This window comes from Callorhinus ursinus, unplaced genomic scaffold (genome assembly GCF_003265705.2).
Source record: "Callorhinus ursinus isolate GAN/ISIS: 27379988/994484 unplaced genomic scaffold, GSC_fseal_2.0 scaffold82, whole genome shotgun sequence".
Classification (NCBI taxonomy): domain Eukaryota; kingdom Metazoa; phylum Chordata; class Mammalia; order Carnivora; family Otariidae; genus Callorhinus; species Callorhinus ursinus.
The window spans coordinates 1,620,053-1,643,459 of NW_027397144.1; the positions used below are offsets into that span (position 1 = coordinate 1,620,053).

Here is a 23,407-nt window from a genome sequence, read left to right on the forward strand (position 1 = left end):
TGCCCGCACCCCATTGGCCAAGACTTAGTCACATGACCACATCTTGCTGCAAGGGAGGCTGGAAACGTTTTCTATTTCGGGTGGCCAGCTGAAAATCAGGGGTTGTTCTATTGCCACAGAGGGTGATTGGATTTGGCAAGGTGCAAGGTGGGGGGTGGACACAGGCTCATTCTCAGGGCAAATCAGAGCCCAGAGACAGCAACACAATCCTGATGACATCTTTTGAATCCCTCGATCCAATTGTGATTGAAGCTGGACCCACTGAACTTTTCATTTACACGAGCCATTGGTTTCCTTCTTTTTTTTTTTTTTTTAAGATTTTATTTATTTATTTAACAAAGAGAGAGCGACAGCCAGAGGGAACACAGCAGGGGGAGTGGGAGAGGGAGAAGCAGGCTTCCTGCTGAGCAGGGAGCCCCATGCAGGGCTCGATCCCAGCACGCTGGGATCATGACCTGATTCAAAGGCAGACCCTGAACGACTGAGCCACCCGGGTACCCCAGGACTGGGTTTTTGAGCACTTGAAGCACAAAGACCCTCTGATCAACAGTGAGATATAAAGGGGCACCTGCATGGCTTAGTCAGTTAGGCATCTGCCTTTGGCTTGGGTCATGATCCCAGAGTCCTGGGAATGAGTCCCGTGACAGGCTCCCTGCTCAGTGGGTAGTCTGCTTCTCCCGCTCCCCCTGCCCCTCCCTCCTGCTCATGCTCTCTCCCTCTCTCTCTCTCAAATAAACAGATAAAAATCTTTTAAATAATTTTTAGAAATTAAAAAAACAGTGAGCTATAAAGCTCCTAGTTGATGTTCAGCACAGAGTAGAAGTTCCTCAGTGAACACATTATCGTTGATTGTGGTTGTTGCTGGTTATGACTGTGTCCTAGGTGGCCGTATGGCTCCCTTTGTCTCTGCCTGCTCTGTTTCCTCTCCCTACCCCAGTACAGGGAGACCGTGCCCCCCTCTCCTTTCATCTCCACACCCTGTTGACTTATGGGTGATGGTATTTGTCTCTGATCCCAATGGATTTTCATTTCTTCACTCTCCCATATACGTGGCAGAAAAGAAGCATAACGCCCCCAAATGCTGGGGAGTCCCCACCCCCGTGTGTGTGACAGTCCCTCGACCCTCCGCATCTGGTCCTGTCTCACCCGAACGCTTTCGCAAGACTCTTAGATTTTTTTCAGGTTTTAGTTTTGGTTTTTAATTTCTATCGTAACAGAGGATGTAAGACCCAGGCTCAGAACAGACAAGACAGACCTGTTTCATAACTTTGGTCACCATTTTCATCCACTTCTGTCAGTTCTGATGTGTTTCCGCCAGTTACAAGATTTCTCTGGGGAAGGGTCTGCCCCCCGCCCCCCAGCACCCTACCGGCCTTCTATGTTTACGGGATGAAGCTCTTCACCCGGCCGCCCGTGGGCTGATGGCTCTGGAATAAGGATCTGGTGCCAGGAGGGTCAGAGAGATGGTGTCCAATGGGCTAAAGTTGGAGGTGGGGGGTCATGGGGTACAGAGTACAGTGGGCTTTACTGGACAATGGGACCTCTCTGGGAAAGGAACCCTCTCCCCACTTCCATGGTGACAGAAGCTAGGCCTCAAGCTGCCCTGGGGCATGTGACCTAGAGGGAGAAGGGGGCCCCCTCAGGTTGAGGAGACCGTGGTTGTGTGCTGGGCTCTCTCCTTCCGCCTCAGCACAAAGTCTCCAGGGGTGGCTGGACTCATTGCATAGAAGACATTGGCGTTGTCAGGAATCAGGAGCTCTGGCCAGGGCGGACATGATGGTCAAAGGCCTGCACAACCTCATACTTTCCCCACAAAAGACCTAGGTAACCTTTTGCCATTCACCTGTCTGTTCTGCAGAACCTTGGGTCCCTTCAGCCAGCACTAAGCCAACCTTATTCTCCTCTCACTGGGAACGCAGACAACTTCCCACTCAAAGCCGGCACAACCTCATGTCTCTCCCGCCTTGCGCCTGGGCAACCTCCTGCTATTTCCCTCTGGAATCTAGACAACCCGCACTGCAGGGTGGGACCAACTCAGGTCACCCATCCCAAATGACTTCCTGCTCACCCACCCTTCCCCCAGCCAACTCTGAGCCAAGTTCATGCTGCTCTCACCATGAACTTGGACAACATCTGACTTCCTACGTCCAGCCTATACGATCTGTGGCCCTCACTCTTGACAGCCGAAGCCAAACAGCCTCCTATATTCCTTCCTAATGTCCCACCAACCTCATGTCATATCCTTTTGCATGTCACCCTCTTGCCTCTCCTTCAGCACTGGGTGACCTCCTACTTGTGTCTGTTTTGAACGACATCATGCTCCCCACCCTGAATTTCAATACCATGTGGCCCTCTCCCATGCCAAGTGCAGATAACTTCGGAGTCCCCATGCTGAGGCGGGGCAAGCTCATCTCCTCACAAATTCAAGCCCAGACCCCCTTTAGATTCCTACCCCACCAGGCTGAGCCTGAATGACCTCACGATCCTACAAATTTAAGCCAAGACAACCTCCTTTCCTCCCTCTCCCATTTGACCCTGGACAATTTCATTTCCCCATAAATCCTAAGAAGACACCTATATTGCCCCTTTCACTCACACAGCCAGGGCAACCTCATGACCCTGCAAAATCGAGGCACAAATGTTTCCTGCCTCTTACCCGCACCCCGCTTCATCCTCCCCCTCCTCTGTCAGAGCCACCTCCTGGCCCTGTTAGGCCAGCCTTGACCCTAGTCAGTCTGCTGCCCTCCGAGCTAACCCCCAGCCCAGGCTGCACACAGTCCCTGCTCACCCCTGTCCCCAGGAAGGACTTGGAAGAGCTGGTAGTCCCGGGCCCAGGGCTGAGCCACATTGTGCTTTTCCAGGGCTCGCTGCACCACGCTGGGGGCCTTGTCCTGACTAGTGAGCTGGGAAAAGAAGGTGGGTGGTGAGGTGTGACCGCCAAGCCCCAGGGGGCAGGGCCGCCCCAGCAGGTTCCCGGCTCCCCCCCCTCACCAAGATGCTCCGATACAGGTTCCCGTGGTCATTGTCAATGCTGACGCGGATGACTCGAGCCTCCGATCCCTGCTGCCCCGGTAAGGAGATGTGGGAGCTGCTCAGGGGCAAAGTCAAGGGCCGGGAGCCCGGCAGGTCTGGGCTCAAGGGCAGCTGTAGGCAGTGTGGAGGGGGGTGCTGAGTGGTGGGAGAGTTACATGTCCCCCTGCAAAAGCGGAGCTTGGGGACAGGCAATTAGGGTGCGCTCACAAGCCCACATCTGTGCAATCCCACCACATACAGACCTTTGTGCCCTGTGACAAAAACAAATTTACACATGACCGTAAACATAGCACAAAGCTGTCTTTACACACAAGAAATCCTGTGTGCACAGACAGCAGCAAGTACACACATATGCTCGTAACTGTTGTACACCCACAAGTCCGTGAACGGCCCCATTCAGGGTCCCATGGATAGTGTGGATATTTATGCCCATGTGTCCCCTTTAGGCATGCCAATTCCTGGGGACATGCATATCCTTGCAAAAGTATAATCACACCCTGGAGCGCCCTGTGGGTGAGCTGACTCATCCAGATCTGTGCATAAGCCAGACTGAGGGACAGTCCCTCACGTAGGGCCATGAGATGCACACGGTCTCCTGGACAGATACTCAAGAGTGCTCAGCCAAGCATGTGTACAGTCTCTTATGTACATGCCTGGCTGTGAAACCCCACGTACGCACGCACGCACGCACGCGCACACACAGCCCCGGGTGCCCACAGTCCCACATGCACACAGGCAGGCCTAGTACCTTGGTGCTGGGGCCCTGGGACCCTGGAGAGGCCGGGGCACTGCCAGGAGGAGGGTCTCTGGTTCTAGGACTAGATGGGGGGGACCCTGGGGACAGACTGGGGGAGATGCAGAGGCTGAGGTCGAGTGGCTGCCCTGACCTCTGACCCTGCCATCTCCAGTCCTTTCACTCACTGGGATGCTCACCTGGAGGTGGGGGAGGAGGGGTCCCCAGGACTCCCACCAGGGGATGAGCCCCTCTCTCGGGACAGCTTTCTAAAGACAGAGACAAGGCATGAGGATGAGCCCAGACCCAGTCCCAGGAGCAGCCTCCCGTCTCTGCCCACCTCACTCCCCAGGCACACCCCAAGACTCACGCACTGAGGCGCTTGGTGAGGCTGATTCGCCGCCGGATGCGTGGGGAGCTGGGGCAGGAAGCAGCGGGTGGCTCAATGACACGGGAGACTCGGTAGCTGAGGAGCCAAGGTGCACAGTGGGGTGGGTTGGGGCCAGGAAGCGGCAAGGAACGAGACGAAAGCCAGGATCAGTTGGGAGCTGCACTGCAGGTGTGTGGAGGGAGCGGCGGGAGGCGGGCACCAAATGTCAGGGTCAGGGTAGCAAATGGAGGGGTTATTATGGCATCGGGGTCTTATTAGGGATGAGATGGGATGGCTTGGTCGGCAGGGCACACAGGGATTCGCAGAGAGGGACGGAGGAGTAAAATTTGGTCATAGATAGAGTTCAAGGTCAAGTAATCATTGGGGTCAAGGATTGGGGTAAAGGATTCAACAGAATGAAAAGAAACAAATGGGATAGTGGAGTTGGGTGGTCAAATACACATCAAAGCTGGAGTCGGTTATTCAGAACTGGGGAAAAGCGATTAGGCTCAGAGGGTCAGACTGGGGTTACAAATGGGGTCACAGGTCTGACGGGGTCAGGACGGGGGGAGGAGAACAGATGGCACGGGTGAGGGGAATGGCCGGTCGTACATGAAAGGCTGAAGTCGGATAGTCAGACGGGGTCAGAATTTGAGGTCAGAGGTGAACTGGGGCCCTCACTGGGGCTGCAGAAAATGCAAGGTCATAGGATGGGGGTCAGGGCTCTGGAGGGTGTCTGAGGAGTTGGAGACGTACATGGGGTAAGTGGGTCTAGTGTGCCATCCAGAATCGGCCAGGGTGGGGGCTGGGCCGGGTCATGGGGGGGCGGGGGGGTCACCTCTGCTCCTCGCTGAGCTGGCGCTGGGTGCGCAGGGCAGCCAGGACAGGTGCACGGGGGCTCAAGCAGTAGCTTCGACATCGCTTCTGCAGCTGCTGGATGTGGGCCAGGATCTCCCACTCCTGAGGGGGCGGCCTCTCAGAACCCGCCCCCGCCCCACCCCCAGCCCCCATGCCCACCCCCGTGTCACTCACCTTCCTCCTCTTCTCAAAGTTGATGAGATCCCCCTGGGGGCAAACTCTGTCTGAACTGGAGCCTCCAGAATCAAGGACTGAGGGTCAAGGTCAGGGGCTAGATGTCAGGAGCCCCACTGCCCTAAGGGGGCTGGGGTAGGCAGTGCGGGCAGGGTCAAGGGTGGGATGTCAGGAGGCCCACTGTGCTGAGGGTAAGTGGTGCTGGGGTCAGGAGTCAAGGGCCAGGGGTCAGACCTCCAGCATGTCCGGCAGGGCTGTGTCCAGCATAACCAGGTCCGTGAGAAAGGTGCCAAGGTAGGGGACAGGGCCCGGGGGCAGTTTCTGTGGTCCCCAGAACTTCAGTCACTTTCAGCTGTCACTGACCCCATCACGTACCACCCCATTCTGTGAGGATCCTGCTTGGCCCCCATCCCAAACCACCTCACTCACTGGGGGCAGGCTTCCTGGGAGGGTGTCCTCCTCTTGGGGGCCCTTGGTGGCCTCCTCCTGGGGGGAGGGAAGAAGTGAGCAGTCCTGGAGTCTCTCTGACCCTTCCCTCGGGGAAGATACCTCAAGACCCAGCATATACGCCTGTTTTGCTTTCAGCAACTACCAGCGGGTTGTAAAGGCCAAACCCAAGGAATATTGAACAAGGCACAGGCCTGTCATCCATCCCCTGGAAATGCCCTGCACCTTGTCTTCATAGCATCGCTCTGTCTGGTAATTAATTATATAATTGCTAGGCAGTTATTAACGCACGGTGTGTTTCCCTATTTACTGCCTGATTTCCCCCCTGGGCAGGAACCCTGTCCACCTGGTTCATGGTGGGGTCTCCTGGCACACAGTAGGTGCTGAATTCAGAGCTCCCTCTTCCTTGACCTCTTATCCTTACTTGAGACATTAATTCGTTCGCAGATATTTACTGAGCAGCTATTCTGGGCCAGGCACTGTTCTGAGTGCTGGGGAGACAGCAGTGAGCAAGAGACAAAAATCCTGGCCTCCTAGAGCCGACGTTAGCGAGGAAGAGACAGCAACAACCAAGCTCCACGGGTAGCAGGCAGAGGTAAGGGCAATAAAGGGGCAAGCGGAGCAACACCTGCAGAAGGTCAACGTGAAGAATGTTCTGGACCGAAGGAACAGGCTTCACATTCCATCTATTCTAGATTCACCCTAAGAACCAGCAGCTAATTACAATTAGAATCTCAATCTTGCCTACAATAAGTCCGACTTGTTGGCAGACAATTTTCAGTTTTGCTTATCAAAGTCGAGTCCTAGTGCAATTTTTTTTTTTTTTTTTACACTTTACTCTTTGCTGTGACTCTGGCCTCAAGTGACCTTTTCCGTGTAACTTCCGGTATTTGTTGAATGAATAAATAAGGCAGTCACTGAGCGTGAGCTATCATGAGGGCAAGCAGAGGCAGTAAAACAGGGGTGCTGCCCACAAACAAGGGGAAGGTCATCACTGAGGTGGAGTGAAAGGACACTGAATGTTTTGACAATGACAAGTGGTGCCTGGCCCCAGGTCCCCTTTTTCCCTTTTTGGGCCTGGGATCCTCGGGGTCCACACCCATCTTTACCTGGGAAAGGATCTCTCTACTACTGAGGTGGTTGTTCTCATCGGAGAAAATCTGCGAAAGTTTTCTGAAAGTGGATAACTGTTCCCTGGAGGGGGGGTCAAGGGAGGGGTCAGGGGTCAGGGGCTGGGAAGGTCAGAGCTGCGCTGGGGAGGACGTTCCACCTCAGCGACAAGCCCCCTTCCCCCCGCCCCAACCTCACCTGCTGACGGCGCCCCAGCTGCGCTTGAGCCTGTATATGGGGTTAGACTGCAGGGCGGACAGTATGGCGCGCAGCGAGGAAAAGTTCCGTAGTTCCCGGCAGCGCTGCGGGGGGTGGGGGTGGGGGTGAATCTGGTGACACCCCACGCCTGACCCCCAGCTATGATTCATCTTTGATCCGAGACTTCTGACCCAGGTCAGACCCCTACGGACTGGCCGACAAGCTCCCAGGAGTCAGTCTCGCCCCTCAGGACCCGGACCCTCCCCCACCTGCAGCCCCAGCCCCTCCCCCAGCTGCCCCTCCGTTCCCTACCTCTCACCTTGGCTTCCTTTGTCCCCACTCCTTACTTCTACCCGAGCCCTAGACGTGCCCACAGTATCCCTCCTGGACCCAGATCTCTCCTCCCCGAACCAGATTCACCCTGGGTATCAACCTGGGTATCTACCCCCTTCCCCTCCTCCCTTACCACTCCCCCCCCCCCCCCCCCCCCCCCCCCCCCCCCCCCCCCCGCGTTGCTTTCTCTTCTTCAGCCTTGAGGCTCTTGACCCGTCCCCACCCAGTCCCTCTCGGGACCACCGCCACCTTCTCTGGGCATTGGTTCCTCCTCCCACCCACCCTCCCCATTACCCCCATCCCCCATCCCATACTCTTATCCCTAGACCCACCCAGGGTCCCTCTGCAGCCTCGCCCCCAGCCCTGGGCCCCTCCTAGGCTTTCCCTTAGGGTCACCTCCTAACCCCAATCCTCCCCTCATTCCCAGACCCTTGTCTTCTGCCTTCCGCCTCCTGTCCCCTGCCTCTCACCAGGCCTCGTCCCCACCGCCATGCCCCGCCCCCACGTCCCCTTCCCCGCGGAGGCGCACCTGGGCGACGCGGATCCACTTCTCCAGCCGCTGCGCCCTCTGTGGGGCGGCCAGGCCCTGCTCTCCCAGCACGGAGCCCAGCACGCAACCGATCACCATGTTGAACTGGGTCACGGTGGCGCGCACCGTGGGGGCAGCGCTCGTGGCCCCTGGACGGTCCCGCTGTGACCACACGGAGCCCAGGCACTCGCAGGGCCGCACGCGCGAAAAGAGCTCCTGGGTGGAGGGAGGTGGGGAGGGTGGGGAGGTGGGTAGGATTGTGCTCGTTGGAATCTGCCCCACAACCGCGCCCCGCCCCGGTGCTCACCGCGTCCAACAGCGTCAGCTGTTCCGCCACTTCATCTACACTGAAGTCTAGGAGCTCAGGGCCTTCCCGCACCAGTCCTTCCTCCTCTTCTGAGCAGCCTTCCGGGGAGTCTGGGCGGGGGGTCTGGGTAGCTCCAGGAGGTCCTGAAGGAGTATGGGGGGGGTAAAAACTCTCAAGTTTGAATCCAGGACTGGCTGTGTGACCTTGGACAGGTTCCTTAGAGTCTCTGAGTCTCACTTTCCTAATCTGCAAAACCGAACCTCCCCGGGTATTTTTTTTTTTTTTAAGATTTTGTTTATTTATTCATGAGAGACAGAGAGAGAGAGAGAGGCAGAGGGAGAAGCAGACTCCCCTCTGAGCAGGGAGCCCGTTGCAGGACCCGATCCCAGGACCCTGGGATCATGACCTGAGCTGAAAGCAGACGCTTAACCATCTGAGCCACCCAGGCGCCCCTCCCCGGCTATTTTTAAGGGTGTCAGAGCAATGGTAATGTTCATTTAGCACCTAAGGTGATAATCCACCCTAGGTGATTTAGCACACTAACCCAGTGAGGGAGGTACTATTATCCACCTCCCACGGATGGGGAAACTAAGGCAGGAACAATTTACGCTAAGTCACACCTTCAGGAAATGGCAGGGCAGGGGTTTGAAACCAGGTGCTTAAAGGCTAGAGGAGAAATGAGGTGTTTTTGGTTTTGAACCTATATTAAAGTAGGATCTGTCTGCCCTATTGTTGTGGTGAGAGGTGGTATAACTTTGTAGTTAAGGGAAGGCTATTGTCAGTCCCAAGTTCAAATCCAAACTTGTCCCCCGGGCTTGCTATGTGAACTAAAGCAAACTCTTTGACCACTGTGTGCCTTGATTTCTTCATCTGGATTTTTAAAAAAATCAGAGATCACACATACTAGGCAGTTATAAAGTACTCAATAATAGGAATGATTTTTTCCGTAGTGGGATTCTATGGTGGCGCCCCCTAGGGGACATTTTGAAGTTGAAATCTGCCACAAGGGGGCCGACCTGCACAGTGAATTTGTGCCTCGCTCGGCCTCCAAGCGTCCCTCCAAGACACTTGTGTCCTTGAAAAACCTGTTTACCATAATCTGCACCTAGAACCCAACTATCTTGCTCATAAACACTCATTAGTTTGGCTCCAGGAATGCAAGAACTGCCAAAGTCTGGACTCTTGTTTTGTTTGGAAATTACGAGTGCTGTTCACCAACATGAAACATGTCACCATGAGACAGCAAACAGGTAAATGGAGAAGGCGAGACACTCCTTGGGACAAATGATCCATTTTTTTTTCCCCTTAATGACATTAAACAAAAGACAAAGGGAAACTGTGATAGAATAAAAGAGACCTAAGAAATGAAAAACCAAGTGTCTTGAATAGATGTTTGGATTTCGAAGAAACAACTGTAAAAAAAAGACAATTTAGGGACAATGGGGGGATTTGAATTTGGATTGGGTTTTGGGTTTTTTGTTTTTGTTTTTCTTCTTTTGAGAGAGAGCAGGGTGGAGAGGGGCAGAGGTAGAGGGAGAGAGAGAGAGAATCTTAAGTAGGCTCCACACCCAGCGTGCAGAGCCTGACTCGGGGCTCGATCTCATGACCCAGAGATCATGACCTGAGCCAAAATCAAAGAAGAGTTGGACGCTTAACTCACTGAGCCACCCAGGCACTCCAGGACTGGGTAATTTTTTTTTTAATTTTTTTTTTAAAGATTTTATTTATTTGAGAGAGAATGAGAGATAGAGAGCACGAGAGGGAAGAGGGTCAGAGGGAGAAGCAGACTCCCTGCTGAGCAGGGAGCCCGATGCGGGACTCGATCCCGGGACTCCAGGATCATGACCTGAGCTGAAGGCAGTCGCTTAACCAACTGAGCCACCCAGGCGCCCCTGGGTAATTTTTTATATTAAGTAATTATTGCTGATTTTTTGGAAATGGTTGTGCACACGAGGTTATGTTAAAAGAAAAATCTAAAAAAAAAGTTGTTAATTAAGGTGGGTAGCAAAGTATTTACGTGTGAAGTGACGTAAGTTGGGGATTTGTCTTCAAATCATCCTGAAAAAAAATTGTGTCAAATTCATAATTGTTGAAAATGAGCAATGGGTGTCTGAATATTCTTTATTCTCTCTACTTTTCTGTATGTCTGCAATTTTTCATAGTAAAAAATAATCCCAAAATAAAGATGTTAAAATAAAAGTATATTCCAGAGCAGGGCACATAGTAGGTGTCCAGTGAATGTTCATGTACTCCTCTGACCTCAAGAACTCATATCCTAGGGTGGTACTTTCGAGAGAATTTTCTACAATGGTGGAAATATTTTCTACCCGTGCCGTCCAGTGTGGCTACTGAGCACTAGAAATGTGGCTAGTGTGACCAAGGGACTGAAATGTTTATTTTAAGTTCAGTTTCAATAATGCAGCTATAGCAGCTACCCCATGGGACTGCGTGGCTCTAGTGACTTGGAATCAGCTGGTGGAACCCTCTGCCTGCAGAGGAAGAAAGAACATTAAAAACCAAGGGGGAAGACAGAGGGATAAAATATATATAAATAACTGAGATTTTTGTCACCAGGGAGAAAGAAGTGGCTGCTACTTTGTAAAGCAGAGAGGAATGTGGCCACTTTAATCTGAGGATTAAAGGCCAGGGATTAGGGACTTAGATGCTTTTGAGATCGGGATCAGGTCAAACACGGATGGATGAAAGATGATACCTTATAAGCAGGATGCAATTATTCAATCAACAAATCTTGGTTGTTCCTGCCTCTGGGGACAGAGCCAGGGACAAGGCCAATAAGTGCTAGGCAGAAAAATAAGGCAGGCAAGGATGCAGAGTGGGAGGATATATTTGTTTGGAGATCAGAGAAAGGGACAAGTTGAACAAAGACCTGAATGAAGTACGTAGATATTTTTCCCTCTCCCCAAAAGCTCTCTACAACAGAGGTTGGCAAACTCTATAAAGGACCAGATAGTTTGCTGATACTTTACAGGAAAATATCAGTATGGGTTCTTATGTCTTTTCACTTTAAGTGGTAGATTCGAATAAGTAAGAATCAGTGATAACAACAATGATGAAAATAATACTATTCGCCAAGCCCTCATTGTTTTCTTATTTACTGGTTTACTGTTGTCTTCCCTAGGGAACTGGGAGCTCCTGTCCAGTTATATGCCAAGAGCCAGTAGCTATTTGTTGAATGAATAAAGAGGTCAATGAGGGAAATACTATTATCACCCCCAATTCACAGATAAGGAAACAGAGGCTCAGAGAGGGAAGTGACTTATCCAAGGTCACACAGTCAGCAAATGGCAGAACTGGGATTGGAACCCAGGTCTCTGTGGCTCCTAAGGTAAGTAGCAATGGAATGAATTGTAGCTAGAAACATAGGGCATCCTGACCCAATGGCAGAGTATTTTTGTAGGTAGGATGGAGGTGTAAGGGGGAGTGTGAGACAAATTATGTTAGACAAAGGGTCAACACCCCCATTATACCGGTGGGGAAACTAAGGCTCAGACGGGGTTAAGAACCGTGCCCAAGATCTGTCACTCTGTGAGGGGAGAAGGCCCCTGGAGGACAGATCAGGCAGGGAAAGGCCTGCTCCAGGCCCCCTGCCCCTCACCTGCCCATGCCTCAGGCGGCTCCTCTTCCTGCTTTCGCTCAGCCTCCTCCAGGAAATCTCCCAGCAGCTTCTCTGCTTCCTGGGCCTCAGGCCCTGCTGGGGCCGCCCAGCCCAGAAAGGTGCGGACGCTGCCTAGGTCCGAGTGGGCAGGGGGATCCCGGAAATCCTGAGGGTGATCCCGCAGCCAGGAGCCCAGCACGGACACCACAGCCCTGGCCAGAGTAGGGGGGGGGGCGGCTCAGAGACCAGCCCCGAGCTCTGGACCTTGGGAGCCCTTACACCTCGGACGTGACCTTGGACCTCTAGGACCCCCACCCTCACCTATGGGAGACCAACCTTAAATTCTTGTTGACACGCAGACCTTCTCCCTCTGTCTTCCTGATCTCTATCCTGGGAAAAGCAACTCCGCCATCAGATGAAGAGGGTGGCTAGGGGGTTGCTTAGGGGCAAGGGAATGCCTGATCGAGCACCCAGGTGAGAGTCTGGGGGTGGGAACACGGAGATTTCCCGTCGGTACTGACCCTGGAGGCAGGGGCGGTGGTGGTGGTGGCAGGAGAAGGCCCAGCACACGGGCGGTGGACACAAAGGCCCTGTGGGTGGCCAGGAAGGCAGGCACGAAGCCCGGGTCCTGCTCGTGGTCTCCAGACACCAATTCCCGCACCAGCTGCTCCAGCCTCGCCGCCCTCAGCGCCCGCACCTTGCTCGTGCGGTAATGCAGGAAGGCATCCGCAGCGGGGCTGGGGGCCTGCCGGGCAAGGGGGCGGCAAAGAGACACCAGGAGCGGCCCCCAGAGCACCCCTTTTCCAATCACGCCCATCGCTAAGTACCGCTCTTGCATCTGATCTTGCCCATTTCTCTGAACCCCGCCTCCTGGATTCAAGATTATGCTCCATACCCAAATGACCCTCGCAATCCGCCCTGGACACCGTCGCCCCCCCGGGCCCCGCCCCGTGCCCTCGCTCACTCGGCCCTCCCAGGCTGCTCCCAGCTCCCCAGCCGCGCTTCGCTAGCCGCTCCCGGTCCCAGGCTGCTCCCAGCCCTCCACCCCAGGCGGCTCTCACCCGGCGGCTTCTAAAAGACCACCCCTCCCCTCCAGCTCCGCCCCACTAAACCTGGCCGACCTGTGCCCAGCGGTCCAGTTTAGTCCCCGGGTCCCGCTGCGGAACCGGGCGGCCCGCGGGCAGCCGCATTCATCGACCCCCCCCCATTCACCTGGCCGCCCCCAGGGGCTTTTCGACCCTTACCTGGGTGCTTGTAAGCCCTGCCCTTCCCTCGGGCCTCAGCTCCGCCCCTCGGTTTTGCCCTCGCCTCTACCTCCAGGCCCCTCCCCTCGGCCCCGCCTTCACCTGGTCGCCTCCCGCCCCGCTCCACCCCCCAACCCCGGCCTCACCTGGCTGCCCCCGGGCCCTGCCCCAGGGCTCAAGCGCTGACTGAGCTGCCGACGCAGGGAGACGCTGTACACGGCTCCGTCCTCCGTCTCCTCGCCCCAGTCTTGCAGCGGCGCCTGGACGCGGAGACCGGCTCAGGGCGCCGCGAGGGGACGGGCCCCGGGACATCGGCCGCCCGCTCCCGCACGGACTCAAGCCGGGCCTTCTAGCACCATCCCCCCTTCCCGGTCAGACTCAGCGAGACTCGGGGCGGGGTCCCGGGCTAGGGCAGTCCCCTCGGCGCCGCGGGCACCCTCCTCCCTGGTCCTGAGAGGATGGAGTGGCATTTGGGGACGTCCCAGGGTCCAGGCTCACGGAGTCTGTCTCTGTCCCCTCCCGTAGATGAGCTCAGAGACGCCCCCCATCCCTAAGAGGTATCAGCCACTTCATTGGGAGCAGGGCCCAGGAGGCCCAAGGTTGGGACTCCTGGGCCGGTAGGAAGGGTCCCGTTTGCGCGGAGATAGGGTCCGGAAGGCAGGGACCGGGGGTTTTTGGACCTCAGGGTCGCTAGGGATGTGGGGTCCGGGACCCCTGGTCCCCTTACCAGGGCGAGCTCCTTGCCCGCTGTCCGATCCATGGCCCGTGCCCGTCCCGCTCCTCGGCGCGGCTGAGTGAGGCGGAAGGGCCAACGGGCAGCGGGCAGTGGCCAGGCGTTGGGGCCCGCGGGGCAGGGCGGGGCGACCGGGCCGTGCAGGGGCGGGGCGGGCCCCGTGGCTCTCGGATGCCCCCAGCTGGGGACCCCAGCGCCCAGCCCAGGCCCACGGAGGTGAGGTCCCGGCTCTCCCTGCAGGCGTCTATCAATCTGTGCCCAGGAGAAAGGACACCTCTCTCCCCCAGAGAAAGGTTCCTTTCCTTGTCTCCAGGTGGGGGTGTGCTAGTGTGTGTAGCTAAGTGCGGGGCCAGTCTGCGTCCCGGGGAGAAGAGTACCCTGTCCTCAAATGGGGAGGGCTGTTTCACTCCAGGTGTGGGAGTAACTCTTATTATCCTGGACGTGTGGGTGTTCAATCTGTGTCCGCAGCTGATGGGAAGTCCTTACTCCCCAGGTCAGAGAAGGTGGAGCCTGGGCCCTGGATTTTAGGGGCAGCTGTCTTTGCAGAGGTGCAGGGTCAAGGAGAGGCAAATACCCAGGGGGCTGGTTGGTGACCTTTATTGCGCGATTCTGAGGCCAGCACAGGCTCGCCTTGGAAGATTTACTGTGGGAACATCCGGTGGCCCGGCCCCCTTCTCTACTCCGGGCGCCACCGCCCGTTCTGCTCCGTTGTCCCGCCTGCGTTTAGCCCTTGAAGGGGCCCGTGAGCCTGAGGCTGGACCCAGAGGGGTTGGGAGCTCCGCAGGGGCCCGGAAGCGCCAGGTGGACGCAAGGGTGAGTCTAGGTCTTCTTCGAGCGACTGCGTTTCTTGCTGCGGGATTCGATTAATTTCTGGGAACGAATCTTAAGCGCCGCACGGCTCACCACGTCGTTGTCTTCGTCCTCACTCTCCTCTTCGTCTGCGCAGGGCAATGCGGGGATCCGGGTTCCCATTCTTGGCTCAGATTTTCCTTCCCAGCCTTTACCACCACCCCCCCCCCCGGCCCCGACCTCGGCCCCCCCCCCCAAACTGGCCCCACGCCAGGCCTCAGACCACTTTCCGTCGGTTGGCTTGGGCCCCCAGCCCCGCCTCTTCTCCCTGACCGTACTGACCGAAGAACTTGTCCTTGAGACTGGCAAGGGGCAGGGCGATGCGGGTGTTGTGCACGGGCAGTTTCCCCTCCAGGGTGGAGTAGAACTGGGGGAGGGAGGGAGCGGGAACCAAGAGAGTGGGTGGGGTAGAGGCTGCAGGGAAGTCCTGTATCCCCTCCTCCTTAGCCCATTCTAGGATAGACCCTGATTCCACGTGACACCTCTGCCCACTCCTCCAGTTTAGTTTTTCTCGAGGCCAGCTGAATTACTCGTTCTTAGAGCGCACCCGGATACCCAGCCCCGCCCCTTTGACCCGTAAGACCGCCCCTGATCTCTGGGGTCCCGCCCCTTGATTCCGCCCCCCACCCCCCACTCCTGCCAGCACACACTCCCCAGCCCTGCCCACTGGCCGTGCGGACCCTCTGGAAGCTCTCCTGGCTCCTCAAACCTCACACGTTGTCCCTAAAGCTCATTTCCCACCCATAGGCCGCCTCCCTGCTCTCCCAAGGGGTGGCCCCGGCTCCCCGGTTTTCTGCCCCAGCCCCGGCATCCTCAGCCCCGCCCTCTGGCTGTACTCGCACCTCCTGGTCGGCGAGATGGCGCAGCATGTCTGGCACGTCGTGGCTTTCGAGTTGTGCCTGCAGCTTCAGAAGCTTTTCTTCCACGAGGCCCAGCAGGTCTGGCAGATAGTCAGCTGCCTGGGGATCCAGCACCTTTCCGGCGAAGCGGCCGTCCACCTGCGGCGGGGGCGGAGCCGAGTCATCCCGGAGGGGGCGGGCCCCTGGGGCGTGTTCCACCGGGGGCGGGACTTTACCCCGCCCCGCCCCCCGTCCCGTGAGCTAGGCTTTCGAAGGTGAGGGACCACCAACAGGGTTGGTGCTATCCCTTGTGGGGCGGGGCCTCTGAACTCTAGAGACAGAGGACACTGGGTGGAACGAAGGGTTTTAGTGGGGAAAGGGGGTAATAACTCATTTCGGGGATGACTTTCGGAAGAAATGGGACTCTGCTGCGGCCAGGGTGGGGCTCCGCCTGTCTCAGGCCGCCCAAGTATTGCAGTGGGGTCTCTGAGGTTTGGAGTGAGGAGGCAAGGTGGGACATTTCCGTGAAGCTGGAACAGGGTCTCTGAAGTCCTGAGCCCCTTGAGAAGTAACGGGGTTTCCCCGCAGGGACATGGGGTGGAGAGGAGTGTAGGCGGGCCTCTGGCATCCTGGACAGGGCAGAGGGTTGGTCTCCTTGAGTAGGGCCAGGAACCCCCCACCCCCCTTGGGCTGTGGGAGGCTCTGGGCTGAGCTTCCTGGGGGTGAGGCCTACTAGTGTGATGTGGTTCAGCTTGCCGGCCAGGTGTTCAAGGCCCTCCTTGGTCATTTGTATCGCCTGCCTGGCACGTTCCAGCTGATCCTGTGCCTCAGTGCGCCGCTGCTCTTCCGCCTTAAGGCGCTCCTGCAACTCAGCTTGCAGCTTCTGCTGACTACAGGCAGCGGGGAGGTCACCACTGGAGCGCCTCCGAGCGGGGGTGGGAGGGTGGGGGGGGCAGTCTCTCCCTTGGGCACCGGGGCCTCACCTCACAATCGTGGCCTCCCCTGAGTACTTGAGGTCTTCCAGCTCGCGCTGCAACCGCTGCTTCTCTTGCCTCAGCCTGAGCAGCGACTGCTCGTTATCGCTCTTGAGCGTCTCCAAATGCGTGAAGGTGTCGCCCTGCGCCAGGAACCGCCTCACCACCGCCTGCAGGCCCCCCAGCCCCAGTCAGAGGGAGGCCTGGGCAGGCCTGCGTGCACCCCCTCTTCCTTTCCCCTGGGCACGCAGGGCAGATGGCCTAAGCTGGTTGGCTTCTGTGCAGTGATGATGTTTAGGGACTCTGGGAGTCAGACTCAGAGCTGCCTCAAGGATGTGCAGCCCCCGACATAATTTTTGCAGGGCCCTTGTCCATATAAGGAATTTCAATCAGCCCAAATCGTCATGTGGTGCAGGGTAGCAGTGAGCATTGTTGCTTTCCAAAATCAGCCTGCCCTCCACCTTGTGACGGTGAATCTCGCCCAACCCACTGAGGAAATATGGCCAATCTTGGGAGCGCTCTGCCCACCAGGCCAATTTCGGGAAAGGTGCTGGGCCACAGTGCCCCAGATGACCCCGTAGCCCGGAGTCCCAGAACTCGTCCGGGGTTACCCTATGGGAGAAGTAGCAGTGGGAGAGTGCCCAAAGGGGAGAAACTGGACTGGGTTCCAGTGGGATCAGTATCCGCCAGCGGGAAACATGAAGGTCTTAGCAAATTGCAAGGAAAATGCTGCAAAGCACAGGACCCAGGGCAGGGGCCCGGCTTGTCAGGGTCTGAGAGCGGCACTGGGCAGTCTACTGTGCCCCAGACCATGTTACAGGGACTGGAGACACAGGAGAGACCAAACTCGCAGTTCTCACAGAGCTGACACACCAAGGAAGTTAGCACCTGCATAAGAGGGAACAGGAGAGGGACTGATGGCGAGGGTAGACAGCTCGTGTGGGTTTTGCTGTGAGGAGCAGCAGAAAAACGGGGCAATAACTGGAGGAGGGAGGAGTGTCTTCTACGAATAGAGCAGGTTTGTGTGCTGAGGAACTGAGCCAGCAGAAAGGGGAGGCTGGGTGTGTTGGCTTCACTGGCCTGGACTCAGTTTGAGCAGAACTAGAGGGCAGCACTCACGTGGGTTTCGGCCACGCCGGTGGCGTCCTTGACCTTGCCAAAAAGCATCTCAGTCTGGTACATGCTCCAGCGCCGCCTCAGCTCCTCTTTGGCGCACAGGCTGTCCTGGGTCGAATCGTCGGCCTGCAGCAGCATGTGCTCACGCTGGGTCTGCTCACAGGTTGAGGTCGGGGTGGGAGTCAGCTCTCAGGCAAGGATTTAGGGTAGAGGCCAGAGAGGGGTAGCAGGACAGGGGGCCGGGAGGGGGGGGCCCGCCTGGGGAGCCAGGGTAAAGGCTTGGGGTCAGGAGAGCAGGAAAGGGTTGGTCAGCGATGGGCAGCCTCAAGGCAGGACAAAGAGGCGGGGTCAAGGGAGGAGGCGTGGCCTCGAGTAAGGGGCGGGCTAGAGGCAGGATCAGATTTAGGAGGGGGTGTGGTCATCAGGTGGGGATGGATGGGGATGTCCGGTGAGTGAGGGGCGGTCTGGAGGCTCCTCCAAACAAGGAAAACTGATGGCGGGAGGGCGGGGTCAGGGAAGGGGAGGAGCCCTGGGCATCAAGCGGAGGTGGGGGCGGAGTCCAGAGAAATGTTAAGAGCCGGGAAGGTCTAGGGTATTGCTCGACGCAGGGGTGCGGCCAGACCGGCAGGGCCAGGTCTCGGCTGCGGCGGGCTGGAGTTGCACCCCGGCACCCCTGGGTACGCCCACCTTGCGCTCCATGCGTTCGTTCTGCAGCTTCCTCTCTTCCGCGCGCTTCTTGCACTCGGTTATGTAGCGCTCACGCTTCTTGCGCTCTCGGAACACGGTCTCCTCCAGATACTGCAGCTGGTTCTGGAGGAAGGGCCGGGAGGACAGCAGGACCAGCTGGTACCTACCGAGGCTCAGGGCCGGAGCAGCCAGCCCAACTTCAGACAGCTGGGCCAGGCTGCGGGGTCCTGGGAGATAGGCGGGAGGAGCTTGGGGACAGCTGGGGTTCAGATTCTGGGGCCAGGAGGAGACCACGGCGTCTGGGCAGGAACCCCAGGGCCTGGCAGGCTGGCACCTTGGCGATATCCCGGGCGTTTAACGCCTCCTGGTTCACCACTTGCAGCTCCTCTAGCTCGCGTTTTGCCCTCACCACCTCGGCCTCCATGAAGTCCAGCCGGTTTTCCAAGTGAAGGCTCTCCTCCTGGGGGATGGGGATGGGGGGGGTGGGACAGGCCTCTGACCGATGTCCCTCGGCAGGCTGGCCCTCCCACTGGCCTCCACCCCACCCCCAAGCCTCCCTGGTCCCTACCTGGAGATAGGCCTTGAGTTGCAGGTACACATTGGTAATGTGTTCGGCCTCTTCCGCCTTCATCCGGGCCTTCTCCAGGCGGTTCTCCAGGTTCCGCATGGTCTAGAGGGAAGCAAGGCTGGGCTGAGTCCCCTCCCCTCTCAAATTCTCCCCAGGATCTCCGCCCCCAGCCCCCACCCCTCCTCAACCGCCTCACCTTGGCCACCTCTGTGTTGCCATTTTGCGCTTCTGCCATCTCCAGGTCGCGGAGGCTGTACCGCAGCTGGAGCTCGTCCAGCCACTTCTGCCGCACCCCCACCTGGTGCCGCAGCACGTCCAGCTGCTTCACCTTCTCACTCAGCCGGTGGTCCAGGTGCTCCAGGGCCTGCTGGAGGGAGGCGAGCCCAAGCGGCAGCCTGAACCCCCCCCCCCCCACCTAAGCCTTCCTCCCCTTCTTCTCCCATATCTTGTTTCTCATCTCCCTGGGCTCAGCGGCATCTGACCCGGCTGATGCCCCAATCCCCAATTTTCCACCCTGGCTGCCCCTTCTCCATTTCCTTGGCCAGCCTCAGGCGCTTCTCACCCCTGTTCACACCCACCCCCTTGATGGACCTATCTAGGCTCAGGGTTTGAAAACTCACCAGAGCTGAAAACATCCAAATTTACCCACCCCCCACCCCAACGTCCGGAACTACAGGCTCATATACCCATATCTACACCACCTTCCAGGCGTCTCCACAGGAACCTCAAAATCATTATGTGCAAAATTGAGTCCATGATCTTTCCCCAAGTCTACCCTCCTTGAATCTTCTCCATGCCAGCACACAGCAGCTTCATCCTTCCTGGTGCTCAAGTCCAAAAGCTCGATGTCCTCCTCACCTTTTCTTCTTCCATCCCACCTACATCCAATTCGTTAGCAATGCTTTGTTCCGTTTCAAAGTTTTTCCCAGAGCTACCTCGTTCTTCCTATTTCCACCACTTTTGTCTAGTGCAGCCAACACCATCTTCACCTGGAGGACCTCCACCTGACTTCCCACTTCTTCCTCACACTTCACGTCATAAAATCTGAACTCTTCGTCTTGGCCAGCTAAGCCTGCTGGAAGGTTCAGCCCCTGCTGACCCTCTTTTTTTTTTTTTTTTAAAGATTTTATTTATTTATTTAAGAGAGAGAGAGAGAGAATGAGAGAGAGAGAGCACGAGAGGGAAGAGGGTCAGAGGGAGAAGCAGACTCCCTGCTGAGCAGGGAGCCCGATGTGGGACTCGATCCCAGGACTCCAGGATCATGACCTGAGCCGAAGGCAGACGCTTAACCAACTGAGCCACCCAGGCGCCCCTCTTTTTTTTTAATTAAAGATTGTATTTATTTATTTGAGAAAGAGAGCATGAGTGGGAGGGGCAGAGGGACAAGCAGACTCCAGGGCTCGATGCAGAGCTCAACTCTAGGACCCCGAGATCCTGACCTGAACTGTAGTCAGAGGCTTAACCCATTGAGCCACCCAAGTGCCCCCTTGCTGACCCTCCTGACCCCATCTCCTACAGAGCCCCGCTCATGCACTCCCATCCAGCCACACTGGCCAGGCCTGTGTCTCCAACACTCTACTCCCTTTTTTCTACCTCAGGGACTTTGCACTTGCTGTTCCCTCTGCCTGGATCGCTTTTCCTCAAATCATTTCCTGCCTGTCTCATTCTCAGCTCAAATATCAACTTCTTAGAGAGAGGGGGCTTTGCTCACTCCCCACTCCCACCCCAATCTAAAGTGCAAACCCCTTGGGGCGCCTGGGTGGCTCAGTTGGTTGAGTGTCTGCCTTCGGCTCAGGTCACGACCTCGGGGTCCTGGGATGGAGCCCCACATCGGGCTCCCTGCTCAGTGGGGTGTCTGCTTCCCCTCTCCCTCTGCACCTCCCCCCCCGCTCGTGCTTGTGTACTCTCTCTCTCAAGTAAGTTAATAAACCTTTAAAAAAAATAAGATGCAAACCTCTGCCCCTATCGATCTACTTTATTCATTTCTCGTCACTACTGGAAATTCCTTTGTTTCTGCATTTGTTCTTGGTGTTTTTGTTTTCCTTCATTCTCTTTTCCCCACTAGGATATGAAGTTTGGGCAGTGGAGATTGGTCTGTTTTTTTCTCTTCTCTTTTCTTTTTTTGACTACACAGTCACCAATACCGAATACCATGCCTAACACAGTCAGTGTGTGATAAAGATTAGTTGAGTGAATACGTGAACGCCAGCTGGTGGGGAGAAAGGATTCGAGACGGTGAGATGAGCCAGGGAGTCCAGCGGGGAAGGGACACAAGCTGGAAATGAAAGGGGAGGGTCAGTGGAGTGGGGTGGCACAAACCTGTCCTGTTCTGTTCTTCAGGGATGGCGTCTCTGACTTCCACTCCCGAATCACTGCCTGGACCACTTTCTCATCCCCCTGCAAGGAGAGGAGCCCAGTCACCGCTCACCCAGACTACCCCGACCCGAGGCAGTGCCCTGCCCCCTGGGGATGCTGCCCTGACTCCTGGAAACCCTTCGCCCGCTTCAGCACCCTCACCTGGAGCAGGTCCGTCAGCTGTACTTGCAGCACCCTGGTCTCCTCATGGAGCTGGTTGATGGTCTCCTGATTCTTCTTGATGTTCCACTGGGTGCTCTCGTAAAAGGCCTTCCGGTCACCCTCTGCGGTCATGCGAGGTACACAAGCAGAGTGTCATAGGGGGTTGGGGGCTCTCCAGAGGGAAGCTGTTTTTGTTATCATTGACTTCATATTATAACAACAGTTTGAGCATTTATTATATACTCAGTGCTGGACAAAGAACTTTCCAGGTCTCAAATACCATATGTCAACAGGTACATATCCATATCATACCCATTTACAGACGAGGAGAATGAGGCTCAGGCTAATTGGATTGTTCAAGACCACAAGAAGTCTGATTCCCGAGCCCATACCTTCAGCTACTGTGCAAGATTACTTTCTAGTAATAACGAAACAGGTCTCATAATGGTTCACATCAGAATTTCCCAACCTTGGCATGACTGGTATTTGGGATGGATAATTATTTGTTTTGAGCTATCCCATGAATTGTCAGATGTTGAGCGGCATCCCTGGCCTCTGCCCACTAGAAGACCAGTATCACACCCCTCCCTCCCCAACAATGTTACCATCAAAAATGTCTGCAAGCATTGCCAAATGTCCACTGGGGAGCAAAATGGCCCTCTTCCATTGAGAAACATCGGTTTGCCCTTTATAGTGCTTTACTATGTGCCAGTCACTGTTCTAAGCACTTTATACATTTCAACTATCTATGGGATTGTAGTGTTATTATCCCCATTTTACGAATAGAGAAACTGAGAGCAATTAGGCTACTCATAGTCCCCTAAGATCAAACAGTTTATACAGAGCAGAGCCAAGATTTGAACCCAGAAAATCTGGCTCTAGAATCTCTGCTCTTTACCCCTCCCCCCCCATGCGTGGTAGAAGAGTTGAAATTACACAAAAGTATGAAACACAGTTTAGTTGGTTCTGAGCCCAGGAGAGATTTCATAAGAGAGATGAGGAAAACCACACACAAGTATGAGTTTTTGCCTCCAGAAACAGGTCACCTGGATGAAGGCCGGTGGAAGGCCCTTGTCCACCGTGCCTGGGGTCGGAGGGCTGGAAGGACACCGTTGACCCCTGTCCTGATTCTTTGTGCCCTTTCAAGACATCTTACCCAACAGCTGAATCTTCCTTTGTAACTCTGCCACCTGCGTGTGCACGGCGGACTTCCCCTTGCGAGCATGGAGGTGTCCAGCCTTGGAATGCAGTGGGAGCCAGGCCCGGGCCACACCCTTCACTTGGGAGTGGTGGTGCTGAGCCTTAGTCTGACTGCCCTTGACCTTGGTGGAGGTTGAAACCTGGTCCTGAGAAGTCGGGATGTTGGTGGAGGCCGCCCAGCACAGGGGAGACGTCATGACTGGGTTGGGGCCTAGGGTCCCTAGGGATTAGGGTGGCAAATAGCAATTGCCTCTGTCCTGGATCCGTCAGCGCGGATTCCCCGGGTTCTGCGAGAATGCACTTTCCGACCGCTTGGCGGGGCCTCGCAGCATCTCCCGGTTGCTGGGTAACCTCTGACCCCTCCTTCTTCCAGGGCTCCCATGGAAACCACCCGCGTTCCACACCACCGCTTTCATTGGCTAACGCTGGGCAGAGGGGCGGCCCAATTGCGGGCTGGCCAAGCCTCTCTGCTGGATATTGGGAGGAGGGCACTTTGGAGTCACGTGCTCATCTTTTTTTTTTATTTTATTTTTGAGTAACCTCTACACCCGAGGTGGGGTTGGAACCCACAATACTGAGATCACGAGTCACACGGTCTAAGTCGGAACCAGCCAGGCGCCCCTACTTTTTTTTAAGATTTTATTTTTGAGTAACCTCTACACCCAATATGGGGCTCGAACCCGCAACCCCAAGATCAAGAGTCCCGCTCCTGGACTGAAGCAGCCAGGCACCCCCTACTTTTTTTTTTTTTAAAGCACCGCCCCAACACCCCCACCACTCCGCTGGGTTTCCAGGGCATTTTTCAGGAACCTTCTTTTCCGGCTGCTGAGCCTGCCACTCCCAAGATGGAGGAACCGAGCGCCGCCATTAAGCGCGAACCATCAGAACGATCCCCTCCAGGGCTTCACAGTCCTATCCAAGATGGCCGCCTGGGTTCCCGCCCACCCCCTCCCCCATTTGCCACTCCCAACA

General features: G+C 56.2%; 2 protein-coding genes across 9 annotated transcripts; both read right to left on the minus strand.

Annotated features, from left to right (window-relative positions):
* Window positions 1-1,184: 1,184 nt before the first annotated feature.
* On the minus strand, window positions 1,185-13,768 carry RGL3 (ral guanine nucleotide dissociation stimulator like 3). Of its 7 annotated transcripts, none has more exons than XM_073887673.1 (19): window positions 13,680-13,768; window positions 13,099-13,212; window positions 12,230-12,453; window positions 12,045-12,098; window positions 11,709-11,920; window positions 8,093-8,235; window positions 7,786-8,001; window positions 6,924-6,970; window positions 6,725-6,809; window positions 5,598-5,654; window positions 5,403-5,489; window positions 5,169-5,201; window positions 4,975-5,096; window positions 4,137-4,232; window positions 3,967-4,035; window positions 3,782-3,878; window positions 2,992-3,144; window positions 2,789-2,903; window positions 1,185-1,758 (listed from the first exon to the last, which is right to left on the minus strand). In XM_073887673.1, the coding sequence occupies exons 1-19, from the start codon at window positions 13,710-13,712 to the stop codon at window positions 1,640-1,642; spliced, it is 2,076 nt and encodes a 691-aa protein (XP_073743774.1). In that variant the 5' UTR covers window positions 13,713-13,768; the 3' UTR covers window positions 1,185-1,639. The 7 variants fall into 7 exon arrangements, with proteins under 7 accessions (XP_073743774.1, XP_073743772.1, XP_025718828.1 ...); XM_073887671.1 differs by having other exon boundaries at window positions 4,975-5,066; window positions 6,924-7,027; XM_025863043.2 differs by having other exon boundaries at window positions 6,924-7,027.
* A 654-nt stretch (window positions 13,769-14,422) lies between these two features.
* On the minus strand, window positions 14,423-23,350 carry ODAD3 (outer dynein arm docking complex subunit 3). Of its 2 annotated transcripts, none has more exons than XM_073887613.1 (13): window positions 23,246-23,350; window positions 21,236-21,357; window positions 21,038-21,115; window positions 18,915-19,085; window positions 18,719-18,820; window positions 18,485-18,610; window positions 18,151-18,273; window positions 17,467-17,616; window positions 16,357-16,517; window positions 16,107-16,263; window positions 15,377-15,532; window positions 14,817-14,901; window positions 14,423-14,623 (listed from the first exon to the last, which is right to left on the minus strand). In XM_073887613.1, exons 1-13 carry the CDS (start codon window positions 23,301-23,303, stop codon window positions 14,505-14,507), a joined length of 1,608 nt encoding a protein of 535 aa, XP_073743714.1. In that variant the 5' UTR covers window positions 23,304-23,350; the 3' UTR covers window positions 14,423-14,504. The 2 variants fall into 2 exon arrangements, with proteins under 2 accessions (XP_073743714.1, XP_073743713.1); XM_073887612.1 differs by having other exon boundaries at window positions 22,392-23,350.
* Between the last annotated feature and the right edge of the window lie 57 nt (window positions 23,351-23,407).